This window comes from Thunnus albacares, chromosome 5 (assembly GCF_914725855.1).
Source record: "Thunnus albacares chromosome 5, fThuAlb1.1, whole genome shotgun sequence".
Classification (NCBI taxonomy): domain Eukaryota; kingdom Metazoa; phylum Chordata; class Actinopteri; order Scombriformes; family Scombridae; genus Thunnus; species Thunnus albacares.
Genome location: NC_058110.1, coordinates 9,527,157 through 9,549,985, shown reverse-complemented (window position 1 = coordinate 9,549,985; position 22,829 = coordinate 9,527,157). Strand labels below are relative to the sequence as shown.

General features: G+C 41.2%; 1 protein-coding gene across 1 annotated transcript in view; it reads right to left on the bottom strand.

Moving 5' to 3' along the window:
* The window catches only part of tafa5l (TAFA chemokine like family member 5, like), a 51,836-nt gene extending 30,561 nt beyond the window's left edge, over window positions 1-21,275 (bottom strand). The window contains exons 1-2 of the mRNA XM_044350653.1: window positions 20,119-21,275; window positions 5,687-5,836 (exon numbers count right to left, since the gene is read on the bottom strand). Of these exons, the coding sequence (XP_044206588.1) occupies window positions 5,687-5,836; window positions 20,119-20,215 (247 nt within the window). The 5' untranslated portion in view covers window positions 20,216-21,275. The remainder of the gene's footprint in view (window positions 1-5,686; window positions 5,837-20,118) is intronic.
* Between the last annotated feature and the right edge of the window lie 1,554 nt (window positions 21,276-22,829).

The window sequence follows — 22,829 nt, the reverse complement described above, 5'->3', positions numbered from 1 at the left end:
TGGAACAGTATTGCTAATGCTATCAAAGACAAAGTAAAAATATATATATATTTTTTTTTTTTAGATGTTCCTGGAACTGTCTGGACAACATCCACAATTTGTCACTTAAAACCAGTTAGGATTAGTATACAGGATGGAATTGGGACACATCATAAGTGTTAGTAAATGTAAGTGTCTTGACTGCTGTCCATGGTGCTGATTCTGCAGCTGTCTCTGGTGCACGTCTAACATCTGCGCTGGCAGAGACTGATGACCTATAGGTTGTCTTGACTGATCAGCCTCATCATATTGTCTCACGTGTTAAGCTCATTATATGTAGCTCATTGATCCAGATTCTGGTTGCTAAGTCGTGACACCAAACTTTGTTCCAGCATAATGTGCCTCATTTAGGAGAACTTTAGTATGAGTTTGGTTGCCTAATGTCTGTGGCAAGCTTAATTATGTATGCTCACTCTGGCACAAGCTTTTTGTTTATGTGTATGCTCCTTCAAAAGCTAATCAAAGTAATGAAGTAGTGTGTGGTATGCTCTCTGCACTTGGGTGTTATTCAGCAACGTTACACTTACAGTATCACTGATTTCACATCCAAAACAAGATCTGACGTCATGATCAGCCTTTACTGCTAACAAAGATGGACTGTGCAGAACAGATTGTGAGGTTTTTATTGTCTCTGGCATTATCTTGCCTGTGAATCACAACTTTAGAGAAACACTTGCCAAAAAGACAGTAATATAATGTGTTCCTCCAACATTACGTTTGAAGGTTATTTTACTTCCTCTGTCTAGGGCCCTTTTTGGGCAGAACAGAAGCTTCAAATCAGGTTAATGACCAGTGCCACTTCCAGTGACCCCTGTCTTATCAGAGGTGTTTTCTTGCATTTTGCCTTTATTAGGTTACAGGGTACTGAAATACAGAAACATGGGGGGCAAGAGAATACAGTTCATGTAAACATACAGTGTCAGTCAATAATTGTTCAACTTTCATTAAAGGTCAATATTCTATCGAGACACATCAAAAAGGCAGTGATCCAGTCCTGCTGCTGCTGATATGAGAGTTATATTAAACTGACCCAGAGGACAGTGAGCCTTTGCTGTGTTGAAAACTGGTATATTCCAAAGCCTCAGTGAGAGATACAAATGAATAAACATGAATAAACATTATAAATCAGTAAATGGGTTTATGTGCTTAGAAGGGCAAAGGGGCATTTATAGGAATCCACATCAAAAGCAAATGCAACTGAATATACTCTGAACTAAAGGTCAGCAAGGATATATTTTTTAATTTAATCTTTATTTAATCAGGCAGTCTCATTGAGATTAAGATCTCTTTTCTAAGAGAGACGTGAGAACAAGAAACATTCATTCATTCATTGGAACAGTGGCAGCATTAGACCCATTGCATTCTCATGCAATATGCAGAAATACCTCTGTAAAGCCTTGAGATGATGGACACCATTTCAGCTGTCAGCAGAAAGCATTTGAATGAGCCAGCGAGCAACAGGTTCCGTCTTTAATGCACTGGCTATTAATGGAGTATAGGGTGTGGTGCGGCGGGAAGCCAGTAATAATTAATTTCCTGCTGCTGTAATCATAGTTCTCTCTAAGTTAATTAGCATCTGTGGAGTGTTATGGAGAAGCATCTGCAGAGAGGGAAAGGTGGTTAAAAGCAGTGTGGGGAGTGTGACACCGGCTGTGGGACCGCATCTTATGTCAGGGTTATTAGATTAAGGCCAACATGAGTCATTGCATGATGGAACTAATGGTGCATCTGATGCATGTGATTGTGATATTGTAAAATCCAATCAGCATCGCAGATGGACTGTGTCACTCCCCTCTTCCCAGTCCTCTCATATCATCTATCACTTACTTCACTTATTTCTAGATAACACAGAGAGGGCAACCAAATATAAAACCTTATCTACAAAGTGAATAACCAGCGAACATTCTCCACTACAAGTGATCTTTATTCAGCTGGAGTTATTAAAAACACCGGAGGAGGAGGAGGAGTAAAAATTCAACAGGATACATACACACTGAAGACAACGAACAAGGTGCAAAATGATTACTTATGTGCTGGTAAAACAGTGAACAGTCTAAGAGGCATCAAAAAGGAGACACACAAAGTGATTATCGATTGGCTGGTTAAACAACCAAATTACAGCGGTAGTTGCTTTTAATGGTGAAAGAAGGAAGCCAATACATTTAGTTTTTTTTTCCAGGTGTGCTCTGTTGCTGTTCTTAAAGCCTGACTTTATCCAGAGTCTAGGGGTAGATGACTTGCCAATTACTAATTCTATCACATTATCCTAATCAGCAGATGGAGTTTGCTCAGTTGTCCATGCGACATGATATTACATCTGTGTTATGATCAAAATCCCCAGAAATAGTTACTAAATGGACCTTGTGTTGAGATTGTTTTTTCAACTGCTCACTCCAAGTTTAAGTTTGAATCTGAGGTTTTAAGACAACATGGATGATAATTCCTTAGTGCTTGAGAAAAAAAAGGAAAATCCATCTGCTGATGAAGATCATGTGATATGATTGAAAGCTTCAGAACAGCTACTTAATGGACCTTATCGTGAGTTTGCCTCCTCAACTTGCCAGTGAGTCTGCTGTGGTAATTTGTGTAATTTGTCTGTTTCTGTAATTTATCAAAAAAATTTAAAAAAGAAAGGAATTAGCTACTTTTTCATTTTGTCTATAGCCAAAAAGCTGTAGAGACCCGATGTCACAATACAACAGCACCTTCTCACAACATTATGACATGTGACATTTTAATTTCTGACAGCAGGAAAAGCACAGGTTTAATTGATAACATAAATAACAATGACAGTCCATTCAGGTGTGCCGGATCCAGGGCCCTAGTATTATGCATGCTGGTTCACTAGAATGGGACACCTAATGGGATGGATCTATCATTAATGTTAATAGTTACACCTGTGCTTTTCCTGCAATGATTTTTCATGATGTTCCTGTTATGTCAAAATGTCTGCCAGAAAAAGGTCTACGGATGCTGCTGTAGCAGAGTTAATGATTCCACATGCCATTATCGCTGTTTATATTATGCATTATTAGTCACTGTTCTATTTAAATATTTTATTTCTACTTTATTTTATTCATTATCTTGTTTATAATGTATTCCGTTTGTTTCCCACTGGGTCTGGTCTGATGGCTGTACTATGAGTGCCTGTTTGCTGTATTCTGTCCCTGTGGTAGTTATCTGTAATAAGATCTGTTAGAATACTTCAAAATGTGGATGCTAGATGTTAAAAAGAGCTCCCAATTGCCTCTACAGATGCTTCTGTGACTATATTGGTTGTGAGTAACTTGTTAAGCACACCACACACAAGCACACTAGCTTAGATGTTTTCGTGACTCACTTGGCGTCAAAAGAAATCTCTGCGGTGTGGCTTGCTAACCAGCAGTTAGCTAAATGATCTCTTTCTTTGTCTTTAGTGTTTTTGAAGCTTCTAACAAAAAGCTGGCTATGGGAGACTTTATATCTTTCTGTTGTTACCAGGAAGAAACAGCTGATTAGAGACAAAATTGCTGGTTTGTAGTAGTTTTGTAGTAGTTGAGTACACAACATCTCTTTTTTAACCAGTTCACCTACCTTAAAAGAATAGTTCTACCTTTCCGGAAGTATGCTTATTCACTTTCTTGCTGAGAGTTAGTCAAGAAGGTGATACCACTTTCATATCTGTCAATATGAAGCCACTGCAAGCAGCAGGTTAGCTTAGCTAAGCATAAAGACTGTAAACGGGGGTAAACAGGTAGCCCAGCTCTGTCCAGCAGTAACAACATCCGCCTACAAGCACCTCTAAAGCTCATTAATTAAGATGTTATGTCATGTCTGTTTAATGCCGCCTTACAGGGGGTTATTGTCAGACTGCTCACAGTAGCTTCATATTTCCTTGATAGTGGTAATGATCTTCTCAACTAAGTCTCAGTGTCAAATGTCAAATTATGAATGACTCACATAAATCTTTACATTATAGAGTCGCACGGTACTCATCTTAGTAAGAAGTATCAAACTGATGTTATACTGTATGTTAAAGGCAAGTACTATACTGGTTGTTTTGGGATGATCATCAGGATAACCATTTCACGTGGTGCTCTCACACCACACGTCCATTTTCTCACGCAGTAAAAAACAAATTCTTAACTGATAACATTGCAATGCGAAAAGAGGACACTAAGAGCGCACAGACAGACAAGACAGAGCAGCACAGCGTGACAGCAGCACTATGCAATGGCAATTTATTCAGTGAGATATATATAAATCTATTATATCATAATTTATTCCCATGCATGCTGCTCAGAGTAATCTCAGTCAGCGGCTCTTCTGGCAGCAGCAGAGCGTCTCTTCCTCTCCTCTCACACCGTGCGCACGCAGACAGGAGAGACAGTGAATAACTATGGTTATGGAGACGCTCTGTGTCTCTGTCACTCTGAAACTTTCTACAAATTCCTAATAATAGGTTTTCAGGTTAACTGTGAGGCAATTTCATTCATCCAAATTGTTTGTACTGCAATTGTTAGACCTTGAATATTGACAATAACAACTCTCAGCTTTAACATTATTTAACCAGGTTTAAGTATCCCAATCATATTGTGATGTGTTGAAAGGCTATTCGTCTTTGTTTAACCTTGAAGATGGCCAAGTAGTCTGCAACCTACTAAAATTTTAGGCTACATAATGTTTTTTATAAATATAATTTCAAATATGAAATAGTCATTCCTTTAATAGCACCCTCAATCTATCTAATCTAGACTAGTGCAGGTGGCTGTTTCTTGTCTTAATCCAAGAGGTTAGATGGTGTAGAAATGCAAATTACAATTTTTTTTAAAAAAGGTGTTGGTTGATAAGGCCAGAGAGAGGCTAAAATAAAAATAATGCTCATTTTATTATGAACAAAAATAAGCACTACTTAAGTACCACCCCCCCAAATTCTCACTCCAAGCTGAAGTCAAAACTTGGCAGCCCTGATGATCGTCAACATTTTATTTACCACTGCATCAAAATAAAGCCACAAGTTAAGCATTAAGATTACACAAGTAAACCTCAGTGTTCAATTTGTGCACATTTAAGTCAAATCTTGACTCAAACAAAGCAAATGCACAGAGAGTAATTTTAATTTTAATTTAAACACAACACTGCCGAGCATGTAATAGAGTGATCTACGGCAGGGATTCATGCAATGGACCCCATACAAACATGAGACTACAAACTTTTCACAGTGTGAGGGTTTGGCCCACTATAATGTTGTTCGTTTAGTGATAAATTATTTGGTTACTAGAGGTGAGAGAGAGGTGCCTATGATGGGAATAGTAATGATTATACTTTCAACAAATGGAATAACCTCCTGTGAATTAAATTAGAGGTAAATTAAACAGTTCTTAATGTTCCTAAGGAGCAGCAGAGGAACATTTTATCATTAATTTAACATTCATTTATCCACAGAACATTGCTTCTTTCCAGACCACCCTGCATCACATACACACACTTGGTGTTTCAGTGCCCTGCTCAAGGGGACTACAGTCATAGTGAAGAGAAGGGGACTTTCACCTTTCCAAGACATTTCCTCACTGGCCTGATGTTTTGACTCATTCCAACTACAGTCTGTAGTGGCTTCCCTCCACGGGACAATTGCCCACCCTTGTGCTAGAAAGGTCAATCTACTCACCGTCTACGCAGGCCGGCCTTGCCCTGGTGGTGCCGGCGATCTGGCCTCTCCGGCAGGCGCAGCGGGCCGTCTGCCTGGCAATGGTCCGTCTGGGAACGCTGCTGTCTCTGTTGAGCATCACTATCTCGCAGGTTCCCACCGCCAACTGGCCTGCCAAACACAGCAGCGAGAAACAAAGTACATCACATTAGCATAATGAGACTGTAATGAACATATTACAGAGGAGCAAATGGTCTTCGAAGGTGCAGACAACAGGCGGCCTGGACACAGAGTCTTCTCTGTGGTCTGTGTAGCACTTGGCAATTTAATATTCTCATTTAAAGTCTCAAATAGAAAAATGGAAAACTGATTTCAGTGCTCTAAAACCAGAAAACAGCAGGCTTCAGTTTTAAAACAGTATGGCTGGGTGCTCTGTTGATAAAAGTGTCTTAAAATGATCATGAGGAAAACAAAGATCCCTCCATGAATCTGTTAAAAGGACATTTTCTGTTTGGCTAGTCATAACTGCAAGTTAACAAGCCTTCCATGTTAAAAGCTGCGATATGAAACTGCTAAAAAGAAGAAACAACATACTGGCTGCTTTGCTTTTCATAGAGCTTTAAGGATAAAATGAAAAGAGTTTTTCAGATTGGAAGCATGAATTTGCTCAGAAAATTTCATAGAGATGAACCCAGCACAGTATGAGACATTGAGACTGTCCTCACTAGAAAATCAGCTGCGTTGGTCGTTTGTTCAAATGCCTGAACAACCTGTTTATGTGTACCAGACAAGGACCTTACATGGGCGTGTGAATAAAGGCTTTTGTCAGTCAGAAACATGAGTTTGTTGCAGCGCAGCAAAAACTCAACAATAATACAATAGAGACCGTTTCCCGTCGGTGTTGATGTTAGTTTCCAATCCAAGTAGTTTTTGTGCCTAGATCTAACCAAACATTAACTATAGCTGATCAGAAAACTGGCATATGAACCATTTTTATATGCATTTTGGAAGGCAATGACAAACAACATATTTAGGGGTTAAGTCTGGAGGACTTGTTGGAAATATCCTATGTGCACAGATGATAGTTTGTTCTCAGGGTTGTGGAGTATCCAAAATGGAAAAGATGTCATCCTCTGTGAAGCATGAATGTGCTCAGAAAATTTCATGGCAATCTGCCCAATACATGCTCAGAACTTTTGGTGGTGGCACTAGCAGAAAGGTCAGGGGGGTCGTCCTCTGAATACAATGAATATGGCAAATATCTTGGTAACCTGGCCAGTAGGTTCCAGGTTATCCTGGTGCTGGACAGACAGATCAACTTCACCATCCTTAGACCTCAACACCAGCAAACCAATATATTTTTCCCCATTAAATGATGATAAATTGACAATTTTAAATTGTAATTCTAACTTTACGATAGTTCGATAGTTCTATATTTAATTATCTTTAAAACTTAAATTATATTCAGTGTTATGTTTGTTTAACTTTAAGAATTTAAATGTCAACAATCATTAAGCTCTGGTGTTTCTTTTTAGTTGCCACGGTTCTATAGAGCTATGCTTGGACTTACCCTTTACTAACACCACTACAATACCCTAAGATAGTGTTTGAGACCAGTATAGTCATTTTTCAGGAAAAAATAGTATAACATCTAAATTAAACATTAATCCAGGGGGAACGAAATCATGTTTTGAAATATGGAACATTACATTTTTGTATTTCTTATTTGACTCCTGAACTAGTGAATGAAACACGGACATTTGGTTGAAATAATGTGTGATTTGGTTGACATGGCAGTCGCTGCTGGGCACTGCGCTCTGACAACAGTCCAATTTTCAAGCCAAGTTAAGCTCTACTGAGACGACAAATGGTCAGAATGTCTTTAAGTGATGATTACCTTGCTCAGAAATATCTGCAGTGTGTGTGCGTGTGTGTGTGCGTGCGTGTGTGTGTGTGTGTGTGTATGTGCACACGCGTGCTATTCTTACATTTCTATCCAAGCACAGAGAATTACTTCAGGGTTCTCCAGGCATTACAAATTGATGGATAACTCCCAGGCCAGGGAACTGTGGTTAAGCAAGGTTTCAAGTTTGTCAAAATGTGATCTCTAAATTAATTAAACAAACTGGAGAAACTGACAATTCACAAGGATGTTTCAACTGCAAATGGAGAACTTGGGAAGGGGGAAAAAAAACAGATCTCTATCTTGATAAAGATAACATCTAAGTGCAAATTTTCTTCATCATCTTCACATTGTCATGTTAGGAGAGTTACTCAGAAAGTCAGGGAGCGTGAAACACTTTTAAAACTTTTTAGTCAACGTGTGCTATGAAATGCACACAATTCAAACAGGAATTAATCTCATTTTAAATATTAAGTTAGTTTGAATGAATTTATTTCATATTTTGTAACAACGACAAGTGTTTGGAGTTTATTCTTTAAATTTAAATATATAATAATTTATAAGAACAACAGATTAATTTATTGAGCTTTGTGGCCATGAATGCAGCTCTACAGTCACCCATGTATGGCTCTGATGATCACTTCCCTCCATGCAGAAACGAGTCCAACTGAAATCTGTCCAACAGCCATGGGCAAATAAAAGAGGAGCAGTAACAATGATGTTTTCAATGTTTTGATTTATTAAATGAACCCTGTGCACGGCCTTTTGTAGCTGACAGTTTCACTGAACATTAAATGATGAGGTAACAGTTTTGTTTGGGTAAATTATTTGGAAACCTGAGGGAACACATTTAATTGTCTTTTATTTAGGCCTTCCTGGTATATTTGAGGGAATTATGAACTGTTAACAGTCTTGTGTTTTATAGATGAACAAGCTTTAATCACGGTGAATTACTTGAGGGTGTTTGCAGCTTTCAAAAACACATTTGGAAAAAAATAAAATATTTCAATATAAGTAAATGACATTTAACCGTATCGGTTTTGTCATTTAAAATCAAAGTGAGATTTTGTTGTGGCCTCAAATGAGAGAACTAAAAGATTAATCAATAACCCGCTGAACTGCAGCTGAATAATATTAATATGTGTGAGTGAATCAAATCTGACTCAGCTTGAACTCAACACATTTCTAAATAAGTGTAACATAAATGCATGTGAAATTTACAGAACTCTCTGCTCCAGGTTGGACAGTAAAGCTCAGAAGTTTCCTTCACCTCTGTAACGATCTGGAAACAGTAACATAGTTTCTTCCTTCTTTTCTTTATTGAATGGAAAGCTGCCAGTGAAAGCCATTCAAGCTGACACTGAAATAAAATCAGCTGGGGGAAGGTAGTTTGGAGAAGAGTCTGTGCTGCAGTTCCTGTAAGGTCAATCTCTGGCATTCACCAACCATCACTCCTTTATACTGCTGCTTCTAGTCGCTTCCCAACACCCTTAAAGCTTCATTAAGTGAGATGTTAACTGCTCTATTGCATGAAATGACTGTAATAATGGCAAAGGTTGAAGGGGTTGTTGATCAACACAAATGGTTCATAAAATTACTTCAGCTGAGTTGCTGAGGCTTCAAAGTTTCAGAAGCTGCCAGGAAGCTAATAGGAAGACATCTTATGGTGACCATGTGACCTTTCTTTCAGAAACATCACCATGTCTGGTCATTAACGTATTTATGGGCCAAGGGGCAAAAATGAACCTCGGCCCCTCATTCTTCCAGCTCTGTGTACTGCATGGTAATTAGTTTGTGGTAATTTGTTTAAACACATATTTATTGAAGAATATCCACCATTTATGCATGTTTTGACAAACAGTCCCTCAACAACACAGAAAAATGATGATAATAATGCAGGTGTCACTTTAAGGCCCCTATCATATCAGCTGATATTGGATTTCCATGGATATTCCCTAAAAATTCAATTAATCAAATGACCAGAAATCAAGGGACACCCAGTCAACTTGTAGCTTTCAGGGGTCGGTAATCCAGTCTTACTCTAGACCCCTGTGAAGGTATCTCAAAAAGCAATGGCTGAATTTCAACCAACTTTGCTGTCAATATTCACAGTCTCCAGATGGTGGATCCTTGACCTTTCATTTAGCTTCATAATCAGGTCAAATTTCTCCTTGACCAACACTTTGGGCCATGCTATCCTAAAAACGGCTATTGGAATAATACTAATGTCTATATGAATATTCACGGTCATAGGAGGATGGATTCTAATGTTGTTGTTGGCAAACCCCCGACCATTCTCCAGCACCACTATCAGCCCAAATTTTCCAAATTCTACACATGAAATATCAAATTATCTTATTGTCATGATATTTTTTGAACACTCTCCATAAGATGAACACTTTTCATCTTCGACCATGAGTTTTCCTCCAACTTCACCATCTCAACACTGCAGCGTCTAGGGGCTGCTAGTCAAGCTTTAGAGGTTGGTAGACTATTTTGGTGGAGTTTTTTTGAGTAACGATAGTTGACACCAAACTTTTGCCAGGCAAACAGGACAAATCTACTGCATCATAGTTTATGGAGGAGTAGTTGGGCTCTCAGATGCAGCTGCACTTTGTGTGTTAGGCTGATTAGATTGGTGTTGTATTTTTATATAAAATTATTACCTAGAGCAGTCTTGAGAGTCATAAAACACTATCACCTCAACGAAGAACTGCTATGCACATTTCATTTCATAGCATTAGCCAGGCTGCCCACCATTACCCACCCACTACCCACCACCACCACTCAGCCCACCCTCCGCTCTTTTTTTGCTGAGACGAGTCCCTGTATGCTTGGTGGGTGCTTGGAGGACAGAGGTGCCATCAGATATCAGTGCTCCCTGCCATGTTTCACCACTAAACAGATGAATGGGCTTCATGCAATAAGCCTGAAGGAAGGAGAATAGCAAAGCAAGTAGGGGGGGGAAGAGTTATGTAGTGTGTGGGCGGGGGTCGCTTTGTAAAGTGCCCTTAGCTAGGGCCAGCGCTTCATCATAGGTACACGAGTTAATTCATGTGACAGGGGGTTTCTGTCACTCAGCAGAGACACTTGGCCTCGTCTCTATTTCATACGATGAAACGCGCATACAGCTGTGGCAGCGAGGAGTGTGCCGAGTGAGGGATGGCGCCACGTTCTTGTCCAGGCTCTGGATCCTGTCAGAAATGACATCTAGAGGGCTACAGGAAGCCGATACAGAGCACAGACACTGGCTCTCTGCACTGACTGGCAGCCTGATGACCTTATCTCTGAATCACAACACTACACAAGTGCAAAGTGGCAGCCCATACACACACAAACAGGGGTTCAAACACACACCTTTGAGCAAAAATGTGCATCTGTGCTGCACATATCAGCACTTGATCAGACACACTGCACATCAGCAAAGCACAGGAGCACAAATATCTTAATATCTCTGTCTGCAATAGGCTGCCAGGAGTCCACACTCGCTTTCACAATGTTCCCCTGATTCAATGTGCGTCATAGCAGCACTGAGAACTGGGTGGCATGATGAGGTTATTAAACTCTAGATACATTACACTACCAGACCGTGGTAAAATGCAGGGTGAATATAGAAAAAACATAAAAACATAAAACAACCAATTTTCGTCTTTCCTGTTAACAACACAATCTCTTCCAACTGGTTACTGTTCCGTATTTAGACGGAGTTGTAATTACCAACAAAACATTCAGTTCATTCTAGCTTATCTATTTTCTTGTTTGTCTCTTCAATTAAGACAGTGCAGATACATCGGTAGTTAGACCAAATTGATAGAATACCTTTATCAGATTTAACAGGCAATCACAGCTCTGCACCACTCCCGTACAACTGAAACCAGATTGGGAGCTGTTAAGAAAGGCTCTGCTTCTCCTCAGGGAATTTGCCATAAAATTATATGACAGGCTGCACTGAATGAACTATGACAAAGATTCCATTTCCATATTAAAACAATCTCCCTTTATAGATTGTAATTACTTGCGGGCTGCTAAAGATGGAAGTGAGGTTTTACAATGTTTTATTGCAAAGAGCGTCTTTGCGAGCTATAGTTTCGAACCATATTTATTAAAAATCCCACTTCTTGTAAAGCTAGGGCAGTTAATTATTCATGACAATATGTATTGTATTTCCCTATAAAGACCCAGCTATAGCGCACAGCCATGCTGTGCCGGCTTGGCTTGGCTTAAACGTCCTGGCATTGAATCTAACTAGTTTTCCCTGAGAGAGCCAATCACACTCTAATCACTACACTGGCATACAATAATAAGTCTGAGTGATTATCTTCTTTCCATTGTATATTCCTTTCTTGATAGAAGTGCTGTTCTCAAGGATGAAAATGGAGCTGCCAACAAAGCACCAGTTTAGAGAGCATGACAATCATATTAACATGTATCAAATCAGATATGAATTCAACTGATCTTCTATGGAAGATTTAAAACATTGTGTGAGATGTTATAAATATTAATGCCGCAGGTAATCAGTCGAAATTGATTTGTAGTGGCTGCAGTTATCAAATTTTAAAATGTAATGAGCATTGACTCCCCACCCCACCCCCCCATCCATCCACCCTTCCTCATACTTCTCAGATTTATACTTTTACCTTTGAAAGCTTAATGTTTAGGGCTGCGACTAATGATTATTTTATTATTGGCTATAGATTTACCAAACGATTTAAATGCATTGCATTTATACAGCGCTTTTTCATTTGAGCAAAGAGTCACATTCACACACACAATGGTGGAGCTGCCATGTAAGGTGCAATATGGGGTTCAGTGTTTTGCTCAAGGACACTTCAGCATGTGGACGGGAGGAGCCAACCGTACGATTAATGGATGGAGAGAATGCATCGCATTCAGCTATTTTCTCATGCATGGAACTTTCTCTTTGGCAGAAACCCACTCAACTCAAATAAATAAATAAATACACTTAATCTAAAATGAATATTCTGTTCAGCGCATCAGTGTGATGTGCATCAACGCTTGCCAATTTACTGAGAGGTTCTACAATGTTTCTTTATTGGCATGAGTGTTTTGACATGACAGTTTATACAAATCAGTAGTTGCTAGAAAAATCTCTCCAGGTGAACATCCTCTGTGTAACATCTGACAGTAGCATCAACTGTCAACTCTGAAATTGGGAAAACAATTTAATAGTATATGAACGTGATTTCTAGGAGACAGGGTTGCACCTGTAACGGAATGTATTCTCTTGTCCATCTATGTCACGTCTCCCATGTAGCCTACATGTCAAACAGTTCCTTCTTTATTCCAGTCACAGTACACAGTAGCTCTGTGATGAAATGTGTCGACAGCTGTAGTGATATTTTTTGTTTTCTGGTCCCCTGTTACAAGCACTGACACTGCTAAGTTTATTATATTTTAAAATTAAACATTTTAGGGGGATTTAGAGGGGGGTTGATTATTCTAATGATAAAATCTCAAAATCGTGCACCCACTCATGACCAGGTGACATTCATCAACTTCAAAGAGTAATTTGCAGTATTCAGCTTGAAACACTCGTATGAGAAAACCTAATGGAGATGTTTAGGACAAAAACATGAAAATGTTCTGGCATGAAGCCCATTGTTTGGATTTTTTGCTGATAGACAACTTAAACAGTAATCAACTATCAAAATGACTTACTTTGACATAATGCTGTTATTCACAGTGTTGTTACCTAAATAGGCGGCTAATGAACTCAATCCAGGATTTACCCTCCACTGCAGCCCTGATTTTGACTGCAGCACTAAGATCTAATCTCCCCTTCATGCCCGTTCTCATCTCACAGCTCTGTCTGTTAGTAACAACTCAGGGTGACATCAAACAGCAATCTTATTCAACTGAGCATATGCTAGTCAAGGCAGCCACAGCCAAGTGCATCTCATTACCTTAACACCATTTGACGCGTGCCGCACAGTAGGTAGCATGTAATAGAACACCAGGTGAGAGAGGCAGATGTTTGACTGACCCCATGCTATACGCTTCCTGACGCCGCCGTGATCTTCTGCTGCTAAACAAGTGGGGCAGCGGAGCACTGGAGCAAAAACATGCGCTTTATATTAATGTGCTTGGTTTAAAGGGAATACCACCGCTTGATTTCACATGCTATTTGAATACTCTACAGCAGTGCGATCAATATTTATGCAAGCGAACAACTCTCTGCTGAAGTCGGAGGACCTGTAATGGTACCTAAGTATGCAATTTAATCTGAAGCTGACAGAAATGAATCAGGAGCAAACAGTAAAGGGAAGTGAGAGAGCAGCCGGGGTGAGTTGGGGGTCTGTTATGCTATTACAGGATGAAGCTCACTTATCTTCAAGCAGTAATATAAGCACTGTGTTGGCACACAGTCAGTCTACCATTTATTGTTTTGCAGAGCAGTTCCTCCTCTCACATCCTGATGACAACACAGGTTGGAGTTTCTGCTCTAAAAAGCTCTTCATATTCACAAATGCGTACCTGAACTGTTTTTGAATGTGGGAATTTTTAAAGCTGCACCAAGCATAATTTTTATGCAATCACGAGCACCCGGTGCGGCTGCAGCCAAAGAGAGAAAAGCACTCCACCCCCACCAACTGAGATGCTGGAGATGTGCTCTATTTGCCCAAATTTAATTCTCGTGTCAGGTGTGTACACTTCTCCACCCACAGGGAATGACAAATTGAAACTTCTCGTAGCAGCAGTAGGATAGCGCACCCTCGGGAGAAAGCCGGACTCAACATTGTTAGATTGTTTCATTTCTCACTGGAAAGCAGGGGCGCGCTGCATGGAGTTTGCTAACATCACTTTATAGGACTTGTATGTCTTTGCAATTCAGTTTTTCATAGAGTTACCACTCTGTCATTCAGAGCTGCTATTGTGTGACATTGCCGAGGGCAGCTTTAAAATAGAAAATAGAAAATATTCCCCTTACATACATCCTCTGCTAGGACTGACACTGTAATTTAGGTCTGGTCTGCTACATGTCTTGTACAGTACACATGATGGAGGTGGCTTCTGATAGGTTTGTGACTTGAATTGTTGCAGTGATGCAGCACAGTCCAGGCTGCAGTGATATTACAATGTAGAGTACACTCAGACATTTGGTTGTGGGTGAATACAGGCTTGAGGCATAAAGAGGGAATGTACAATATGCCTTGTAAAAGATAACAGTAGCTATGCTGAATGTAATGCAGAGAGGACTGTAAAGCCACAGTGACTCACTTCAAATTTCACTGAGATAGCCCTCCAGGATTCCCTCCTTCTTTAATGCAAACACAGAGAAAACGGTGAGCATCAGAAGACTATTATGCCCCCATAAGTACTGTACAGTAATGCGTGATTGCATGAACTGCAGCTTTAATATTCAAGCATAACCCTCTCAGAAAATATGATCACGGCATCAGGCGGAAAATAGAATAGGACACAAGACAGAAGGAACATAACTCAAATCATTTGCACCACTCTGCCAATGATGGAGCAGTTTCAAGCCCAGAGCTTTCCGCAGAGAAAATAACAATGCAGAAATACACTGAGCAGTGCACTACACTCAACCACAAGGGAGGTCAAAGCTGATGGCTAGAAAGAATTCATATTCAGGGAGCTATGAAATATGAGCTTTGTGTGGTGCCAAATTGATTTAGCTGTAAAAATTCTTTTCATTTTGTTCCATAAAGACGCTCATACTTTTACAGCTCCTCCGCCTATAGAAGCAGGCCTCGATGATTTGCTTACAATTTACAGCCAAGGTCATAATCAAAGCGGGTCTCTCTTTGCATGCTTAATGCCGCCTTGAAGAAGACTGGAATGGAAATCATCCTTTTCACTTCAAAAAGTCAGTAATTCTTTGCTACTCTGATTAGTTTAATGCTTGGATGGAGAGGCCCTGCTCCCCGAGTTAAAAGAGAATACCAACTAAAGATTTTTAAATTCATCATTCTGGTGCCCCATGAAACTAGCTGTCTCTGACACAGGAGGTGATTTGTTAAAAATGGAAAAAGCAACCATGATAGCATTCGGAATAATTCACCAGGATATCATCAAGTCTGGTTTGTGAATGACATTTGGACAGGAAACATCAGAGACACATTGCAGTCCACAACGCAGAGTGGACTGACTGTGTGAGTCGGTCATCAATGGAGCAGCTCTGTACTGATTGTTAAACCACAGTGAGTCATTTCGAAATTTAGTGACATAGCCTGTAGTCGTATCTCATAAAATGTGCGCTGTCATTGCCATCGACAGCTTATCCTGCAGAGCGGGATAACAGAATGGAGTGTTGTCTCTGCTCCTCAGCTCCAGGACACTGTTATTTGCGTTCAGAAGCCCCGATTGGATTATTCAAACAAATCAAAGTGACTTGTTAATTATGACATGTGACATGTGCTGTAAAAAGCAGCATTACTGCCTGTTGCACACATTTGACACTGAGTTTAGGTTGTAGATCTGTAGATGAATATCAGTCATTTGGTTTGTCCAATTTAACTTGTTATTTTAATAATCTCTGCCTTATCCCACATTGTAAATCAGCCTGTTTTGCACCATGGGAAGTGATCTTTAATTTGGTTCTGAATGATCTGGAATATCAGAGGAAGAACTGGCATGAGGAGTGAATGCTGAGCAAAAAAAGAAAAGTGTGCCAACCACCAAAAATTTAAAGCTGCATTTTATCAAAAATTTAATTTAATTTTTTGGCCATTTAGGGGCAGTGGAACACACTGAAAACATAACATCTGTAACATCTGACATGTTACCAACTTAGAACCTTGTTATGGATAATGTGCTGGCAAACAATTACTTATTTACACATCCAGCAGACAGAGCAACACTTGGAGTTGTGTTTCTGTCCAATGTTCACTCTCCTTTATGCTCTTTTAGTCTCTGTTAGTCCTTGAGAAAAATACCTGGCTCTTCAGCTTTCAGTTTTTTCACCAGCTATGGCAGTCAACAATCGAATATTATCTGAATATTTTTACTGAAAACAGCTGCCTACTGTTGCTCAAAGTGAGGCAGGCAGGAAAAAACAAAACAATGGCCTAACGCCTGGGCGTCATGCAGCGAAAATAGGCGAGACCTCGAATCTCTAGATGAAGCGACGCAGCAGCCTCGCGCGTCTCATGCAGGCAGTGTGGCTGCTCTAACCTGTTAACATGGGCGCCGAAATGAAAAGCAAGAGGTTCCGCGACGCACACGCGCTGCTCACGCATCCAGTGTGTCCCAGGGATAAAACAGGCTAAAAGGTCCTCTCTAGACATCTATTAAGACGTATAAAGATACTCTGCTTGGAACAATAACGTGTGTCTGATATAGTTTTTCCGCAAAAAAGTACCACTTTAAAATCCTTAAAATGACGTCTACTTCTTCTCCCTCATTGAAAAGTCCAGAATCTATGAATATGCAAATATATTCATGGTGGCGCGCAGCAGTGCAGCAGCTTCTCTGGCTCCTGGTTATGGTGTAAAGAGTGTTAGCGTCTCTTCTCTTAACGTGAGTAAGTGTGCAGATAGCATGACCGGTGCAACTCCAAGAAGGTACAGCCCAACTGAACTTCTGAATATTATCAACAACTTGTCCTCCTCACTTCCACCAAAGCTTAGAGCAGCGCTCAGCAGACTGCAGCTCCTGAGGAGAGGAGGGATAAGCAGGCCGGTCTGTTAGCCAAGCTAAAAGCTAACGCAACCAGGCCAGCCATTCCATCGCTCTTTCTGGTCAACGTTCGCTCACTCGATAACATGGATCTTCATCAGGAGACGAGGAACTGTTGTGTGTTTTCTCCTGACAGACACTCGGCTAAACAGCAATATGCCGGACTCGACTTTTCAACTTGACGAGTTGCTACTCTTCCATGCAGATCAGCTGTCGGGGAAACCCGAGGAGGAAGACCCTGCATATAATTATCTTTAATTATAAATGATTGGTTCCTTAGATTTTTGACGCAGGAAATCCTGCCTGACTGTATCCATGTTTTGGAGACTGTCCTTGGTACACTGCAGGTTCAAAGCGGAAATGCTCAGCCATGATGTTGACTGCTTATTTCGCTCCTGATATGTCTTGTAGCATACGAAAAACACTCCATGGTCATGTTAACATGGTAAAAAAAATGATTGTCATTGGAGGGGGTCTTTAAAACATCTGAGAGCTGCAGAGTTGGGTGATAATTCTCTGTAGATTTGTTGCCAAAAACATTTCAAACAGTAATTTGTAGTTGTACTACTGTACAAATTGTTGGATTGACAGATGATCTTTGGACAGTGTGGTGTAAAAACACCACAGCAATGAGTTCTTGCCTTAGCGTTGCCACTTTCTAAGATGTACAATGATTTCATTTAATCACGTTATTTCAAAGGACTTTTCATGTTTCCACTTTAAGATGAAACATTGGCTCATAGCATTAGAATTCTGCACGCTGAGTTAGAGCAAAGGCCAGCTGTCTGTCCACCTTCAATTTACAAATGTGGTTAAAAATGCTCCGACCTCAAAACGAATCCCCCCTCCTATTCACTCACTCACACACACACACACACACACACACACACACACACACACACACACACACACACACACACACACACGCACACACACCAACCCCAAAGGTTTGTGGTTGACAAAGCAGAGAGGAGTTGCCACTGCTCTCTGACTGCACCACTGAACCGGAATGTGGTCCAGTGAGGAAATCCAGACATTTCCAAATTTATTGTTGAATAAAGTGGCAATGTAGAAAGCGGTTGACAGGCCATTCATCGTGGCGGGCGCTGGCCCAATGGCGTGCGCACACAGGGCTGCTGTGCTTTGATTTCCTGTCCTGGCCGCCATGACAGATGAGCTACGGAGAGGGTGGAGACGACGCAGCCTCTTACCACCACAAGGCTTCACCTCTCTGCCCACTAGTTCACCCACACTCATCTCTGCTTCCAGGACCCTCGGGTGCCGTGGGGGTGGAAGTCGTAGAGAGCAGGTATTCAGTTGTGGAAAGTGAGGGGTGCTTTGACTCTACCATTAGTACTTAGTCAAAAACCAACATAAAAAAATACCGTAAACTGAGGTTACCACTAGCTGATGAAACTATAAAAAAAACAGCGGTGATCAGAGCTACTTTTAAAACTGATTGGTCAAAATAGCCAATTTCAAAGGAGGATTTTGGTAGGATATGAAGATTATAAATATGGATTAAAAGATACTACACGCTTCATTCTTAAAATTCAGCTCAGAGCTGGAAAGAGGAGTGAGCGACATACAGAAAATGTCAAGGCTCAAATCATATCCAGAGGTTTTAACTATTAGGCACAACCCAGGAGACTCTATTTACTCTAGGAATATATCAAGGGTAGTAAAGTTCAGGAGAGATTGATTGAACGATTTTGTACAATAACACGCTAATGAGATCATTTTCAGATGAAAACGAGTCAATAATAGATGGCTGAGGGGGAGGTGGGGGGGCTGTGGCTCCTCAGATAATATGCAGAAGCTTGAGAGAAGGTTCAGAGGTGGCAATAAGAGACTGGTGACAGCAGCATTTTGGGAGAAAATTCTGCAAATTAGAGACAAAGGCAGCACATTTCAGCACACAGACAGTTCATTTTTCACATCAGTGTCTACTTTTGTTCCCAGCAAGCTGCCAAAGACATTGATGTAGGCACTATCCCTCCTCCATAGCGGTAATTATGCTGCTAGCCAATGCTTGATTAAAAGATCTAATCTGCAAACTTAGTGTTCAACATCTCCCAACAAGTTCCAGTGCTTTAAGCCTGTTCTCTGTGTCTTTGACAGCACTGCAATCCCAATGTTTTGTCGTGGACGGCAGCCAGTGAAGTGCAGAGAAACATCCTTTTGCTTTCTATTCTCTGTCGGGGTGAAGGTGTAATTGCACCAGCGTATGTATTATTCAAGAGGAAAGCATGGTGTGGATGGATATAGCCTTAACCTGAATGAAATTATAGAGCTCTGAGGGTACAAGTCAGGCCATTTGCTGTCTGCACCAGGAATTAAAACAAATTGAGCTGTTTAATTATGGTTTCACCAAATTATCCCTCCACAACGTGTCAAAGAGCCTACTGTTGCAGCATCAGAATAAAGCAAAGTATGAGGTTACAGTAGTTTGGCAACAAGGTTACAGTGTGGAGAAACTGAAGAAATGTCCAGATACAAAGTTTAAACTTGTCCAATAGGAATGTTATTATGAAAATATGTTCACTGCAATATAACACAAGCTCTTGGGAATATTATAGCACTACCAGACAAAATAAAAAAGGTTGTTAGGTCCAGTAATGTCACTATACACTGGCTGCTCAGTATCATATACTTCCTGCAGGAATATTACTATAAAGATACCAAATTAGAATACAAAAATACCAAAAGGTCATCATATATTGACCAGTGGTGAACACAGACACTTTACAAGTCCCTGTAGGGCTGTTTTATTGAACATGATAGGGGTTTTTCTTCAGGATCCCAGGATCTGGGCACACCATGAGCAGCTGCATCCCTTAGAGACAGTAGTGCTGCTGACAAAGTAATAAATAGCTGTAAGTGTCCTTACCCTCTCTGAGCAGATGGGAGTAGATGAGCCAGAGGAGCAGCAGGCAGCAGAGTGACGCACCTCCACCTGCGGAGAGCGTCTTCACTCCAGACTGCATCCTACACCTTCAACCTTTTAGATTATCCAAACTTTGAACGCTCGTGCCGCTCAGATGTCAAGCAGATCAGTGGAAGAGTGACTAATCCAGTGGCGTCTCCACAGCCTGTCGTCGGCATCCATTTTGAGGTTATAATAGGAGAGGGACTGATAGTAACCCCCCTCCCACCCCCCCTTGTTCTTCAAATTACCTCGGTGAGCCGCATATCCATCAAGGGGTGATCAACACACGCGCACAAACACACAGGCTACAATGTCACCAGATCTGGCCAAGTTTACGCAGCTGTGGTTGCAGGAGCAGAAATTCACTGGCTGGCTTCTGCACAAAACTGGAAGTATGTAGAGGAGGAAGAGTGAGCAGCAGCAGTCCCCCGCAGTTTTGATCCCCAACACAGAGATGCTGATGATGCTGGTAGTAAATTCAGCCCCTGGACGCCGCTGTCACCTCTTCTTTCCCTCCTCTGCGCTCCGCACAGTTATTATTATTATTCCCAACCAACTTCTGCACCGAGCCTGGCTGTGTGGCGCTACGGAGCAACGCGCAAGTGAACCCAGGCGGACATGACTAACCTACCAATCAGCACGGAAACTTGTCCGACAACAGTCGAGCTCCCAAAAAACTGCGTTTGGAAAAACAGCTAAAGGCGCAAATGCGTCATATGTGGCCACATAGGCACGGCACGCAGCGCAAGCAAAATGTCACGTCAAAGCAAGAGCGGCGGGTCTCACGCAGCGCACTGCCGCTGGACAAAACGCACTGAGAGCGCGTCAACACGGGCGGACGGGTGCAGTGAAGTTGCAAAGGGACACACTTTGTCACCTGTATGAGCCTTTGTGGAGGCTCTGGAAAAATCTCAGGGATGATGCCTTGCTTCTCGGGCTCGAGGATAAGCACCCCTCCTCGCAAAGTCAAGTGTTGGTTACAGATGAGTGTGTTAACCCAGCCTTATTCTGTCCCAGCCGGCTCCATTTGGATGCAGGCGACGCCGAAGAAGATTTCCCCCCCCTTTCAATCCATGGAAAGAAAACACTGCTGCTGCTACAGCACCCTGTTGCCTTGAGTTACAATGTCTGCTCTCTCTCGCTCTCGCTCTCTCTCTCTCTCTATCTCTCCCTCTCTCTCTCTCTCTCTCTCACACACACACACACACACACACACACACACACACACACACACACAAACAAACACACAGTGTCCTAATTCCTAAAACTTTGGGCTCCTAGGCTATAAATCCCACAGTGTAGATGATAATGCTTATTTATACACAGTAAGATGTCCCATCTCAGCCCTCAGGGAGTCACAAAGCAGCACCATCCGTCCCCACATCCTGACATGTTACTTTTCTCCATGTCTTTATGCCCTCTTTCATAGGTGGAAAACGCCCTTGAGGGCTACATGGTCCAGAGACTACAGTTAACATTTAGCACACTGGCATTCTGGGAAAATATGAGACTGGAGGACTGGTGCTACTATAAGGTGCAGTGCCTGAGAGCTCTTTAAAGCAGAAGTTACATTATTATATACTGTGTAATATCACATCAGGTCTCAAGTGTGCACACATAAGGACTGGCGCTCCCCTGTGTGAGTGTGAGTGTATGTGTGTGTGTGTGTGTGTGTGTGTGTGTGTGAGCTAAAGCCCTGCAGATGCCAGTCTATCTTCTGAAAGAGCACCATTTAAGACTCCCTTGCCAGTCGAGCACCATTACTAGCCAATAACTCACCCCCCTCAGACACACACACACACACATACACCAGATTCCCATGACCGGTGAATGTGCACTTTATTAGCAGATGGAGAAGTTCCCCCGGTGTGCTGCTGTGCTATCAGCCTCTCACTGAATGGCTTTTATAATGACGTATTGGCCTGTCACACCATGACTGTAATACATGAAAAATGACACACTGCAAAGACTATGCATTTGTTCAGTATTAAAGAGATACTTTGCTGATTTTCCACATGCCTTTAAACCTGCTGGTGTTTTGAGCATCTCCGTGGCCAACTGCAGCAGCTACTACAGGGAGAGTTCGGCTGAGACGAGGTTTGTTTTCCTCTCTTTTCTTCTGCAGCGCGGCTCAGTCAGCTATCCGAGTTAAGAACCAAGCTTCAGTCTGTCAGAGTGAAGTCCCAGCAGTGTAATTAATCATAATCCATCACTGTGACTGGCAGGGTTGTAAAAATTCTGCCAGTTTATTTCTACCCCTCATATTTACCAATAATATACAAACGTATTTTTAATTGCATTTAGGCATGTGTGGATTGTGTTAATAGTGCTGCCAGTCAGACAACACTGTATGCCGCTTTAAAAGTGCTCAACAAACATTTTAAAAAGATAACAATAGTAATTTATTCATGTTGGATGCTTACACACATGCTTTATAACTGTCATATGATTCATGTGATTATTATTATGATGACATATGTGATTATTATGCTTTAGTAAACATGATCATTAATGCTATGCTGTGTTATTTGGCTGCCATCTTTGGTCAGACCTAAGATTGTCAGTTTACGATTAATTACAGTATTATTCAAATTTTGGGGCACTTGAGTATTTTGACTATATGCTACTTCATTATTCTGTTCCACTACTTATCTGACGGTTTAGTTCCTACT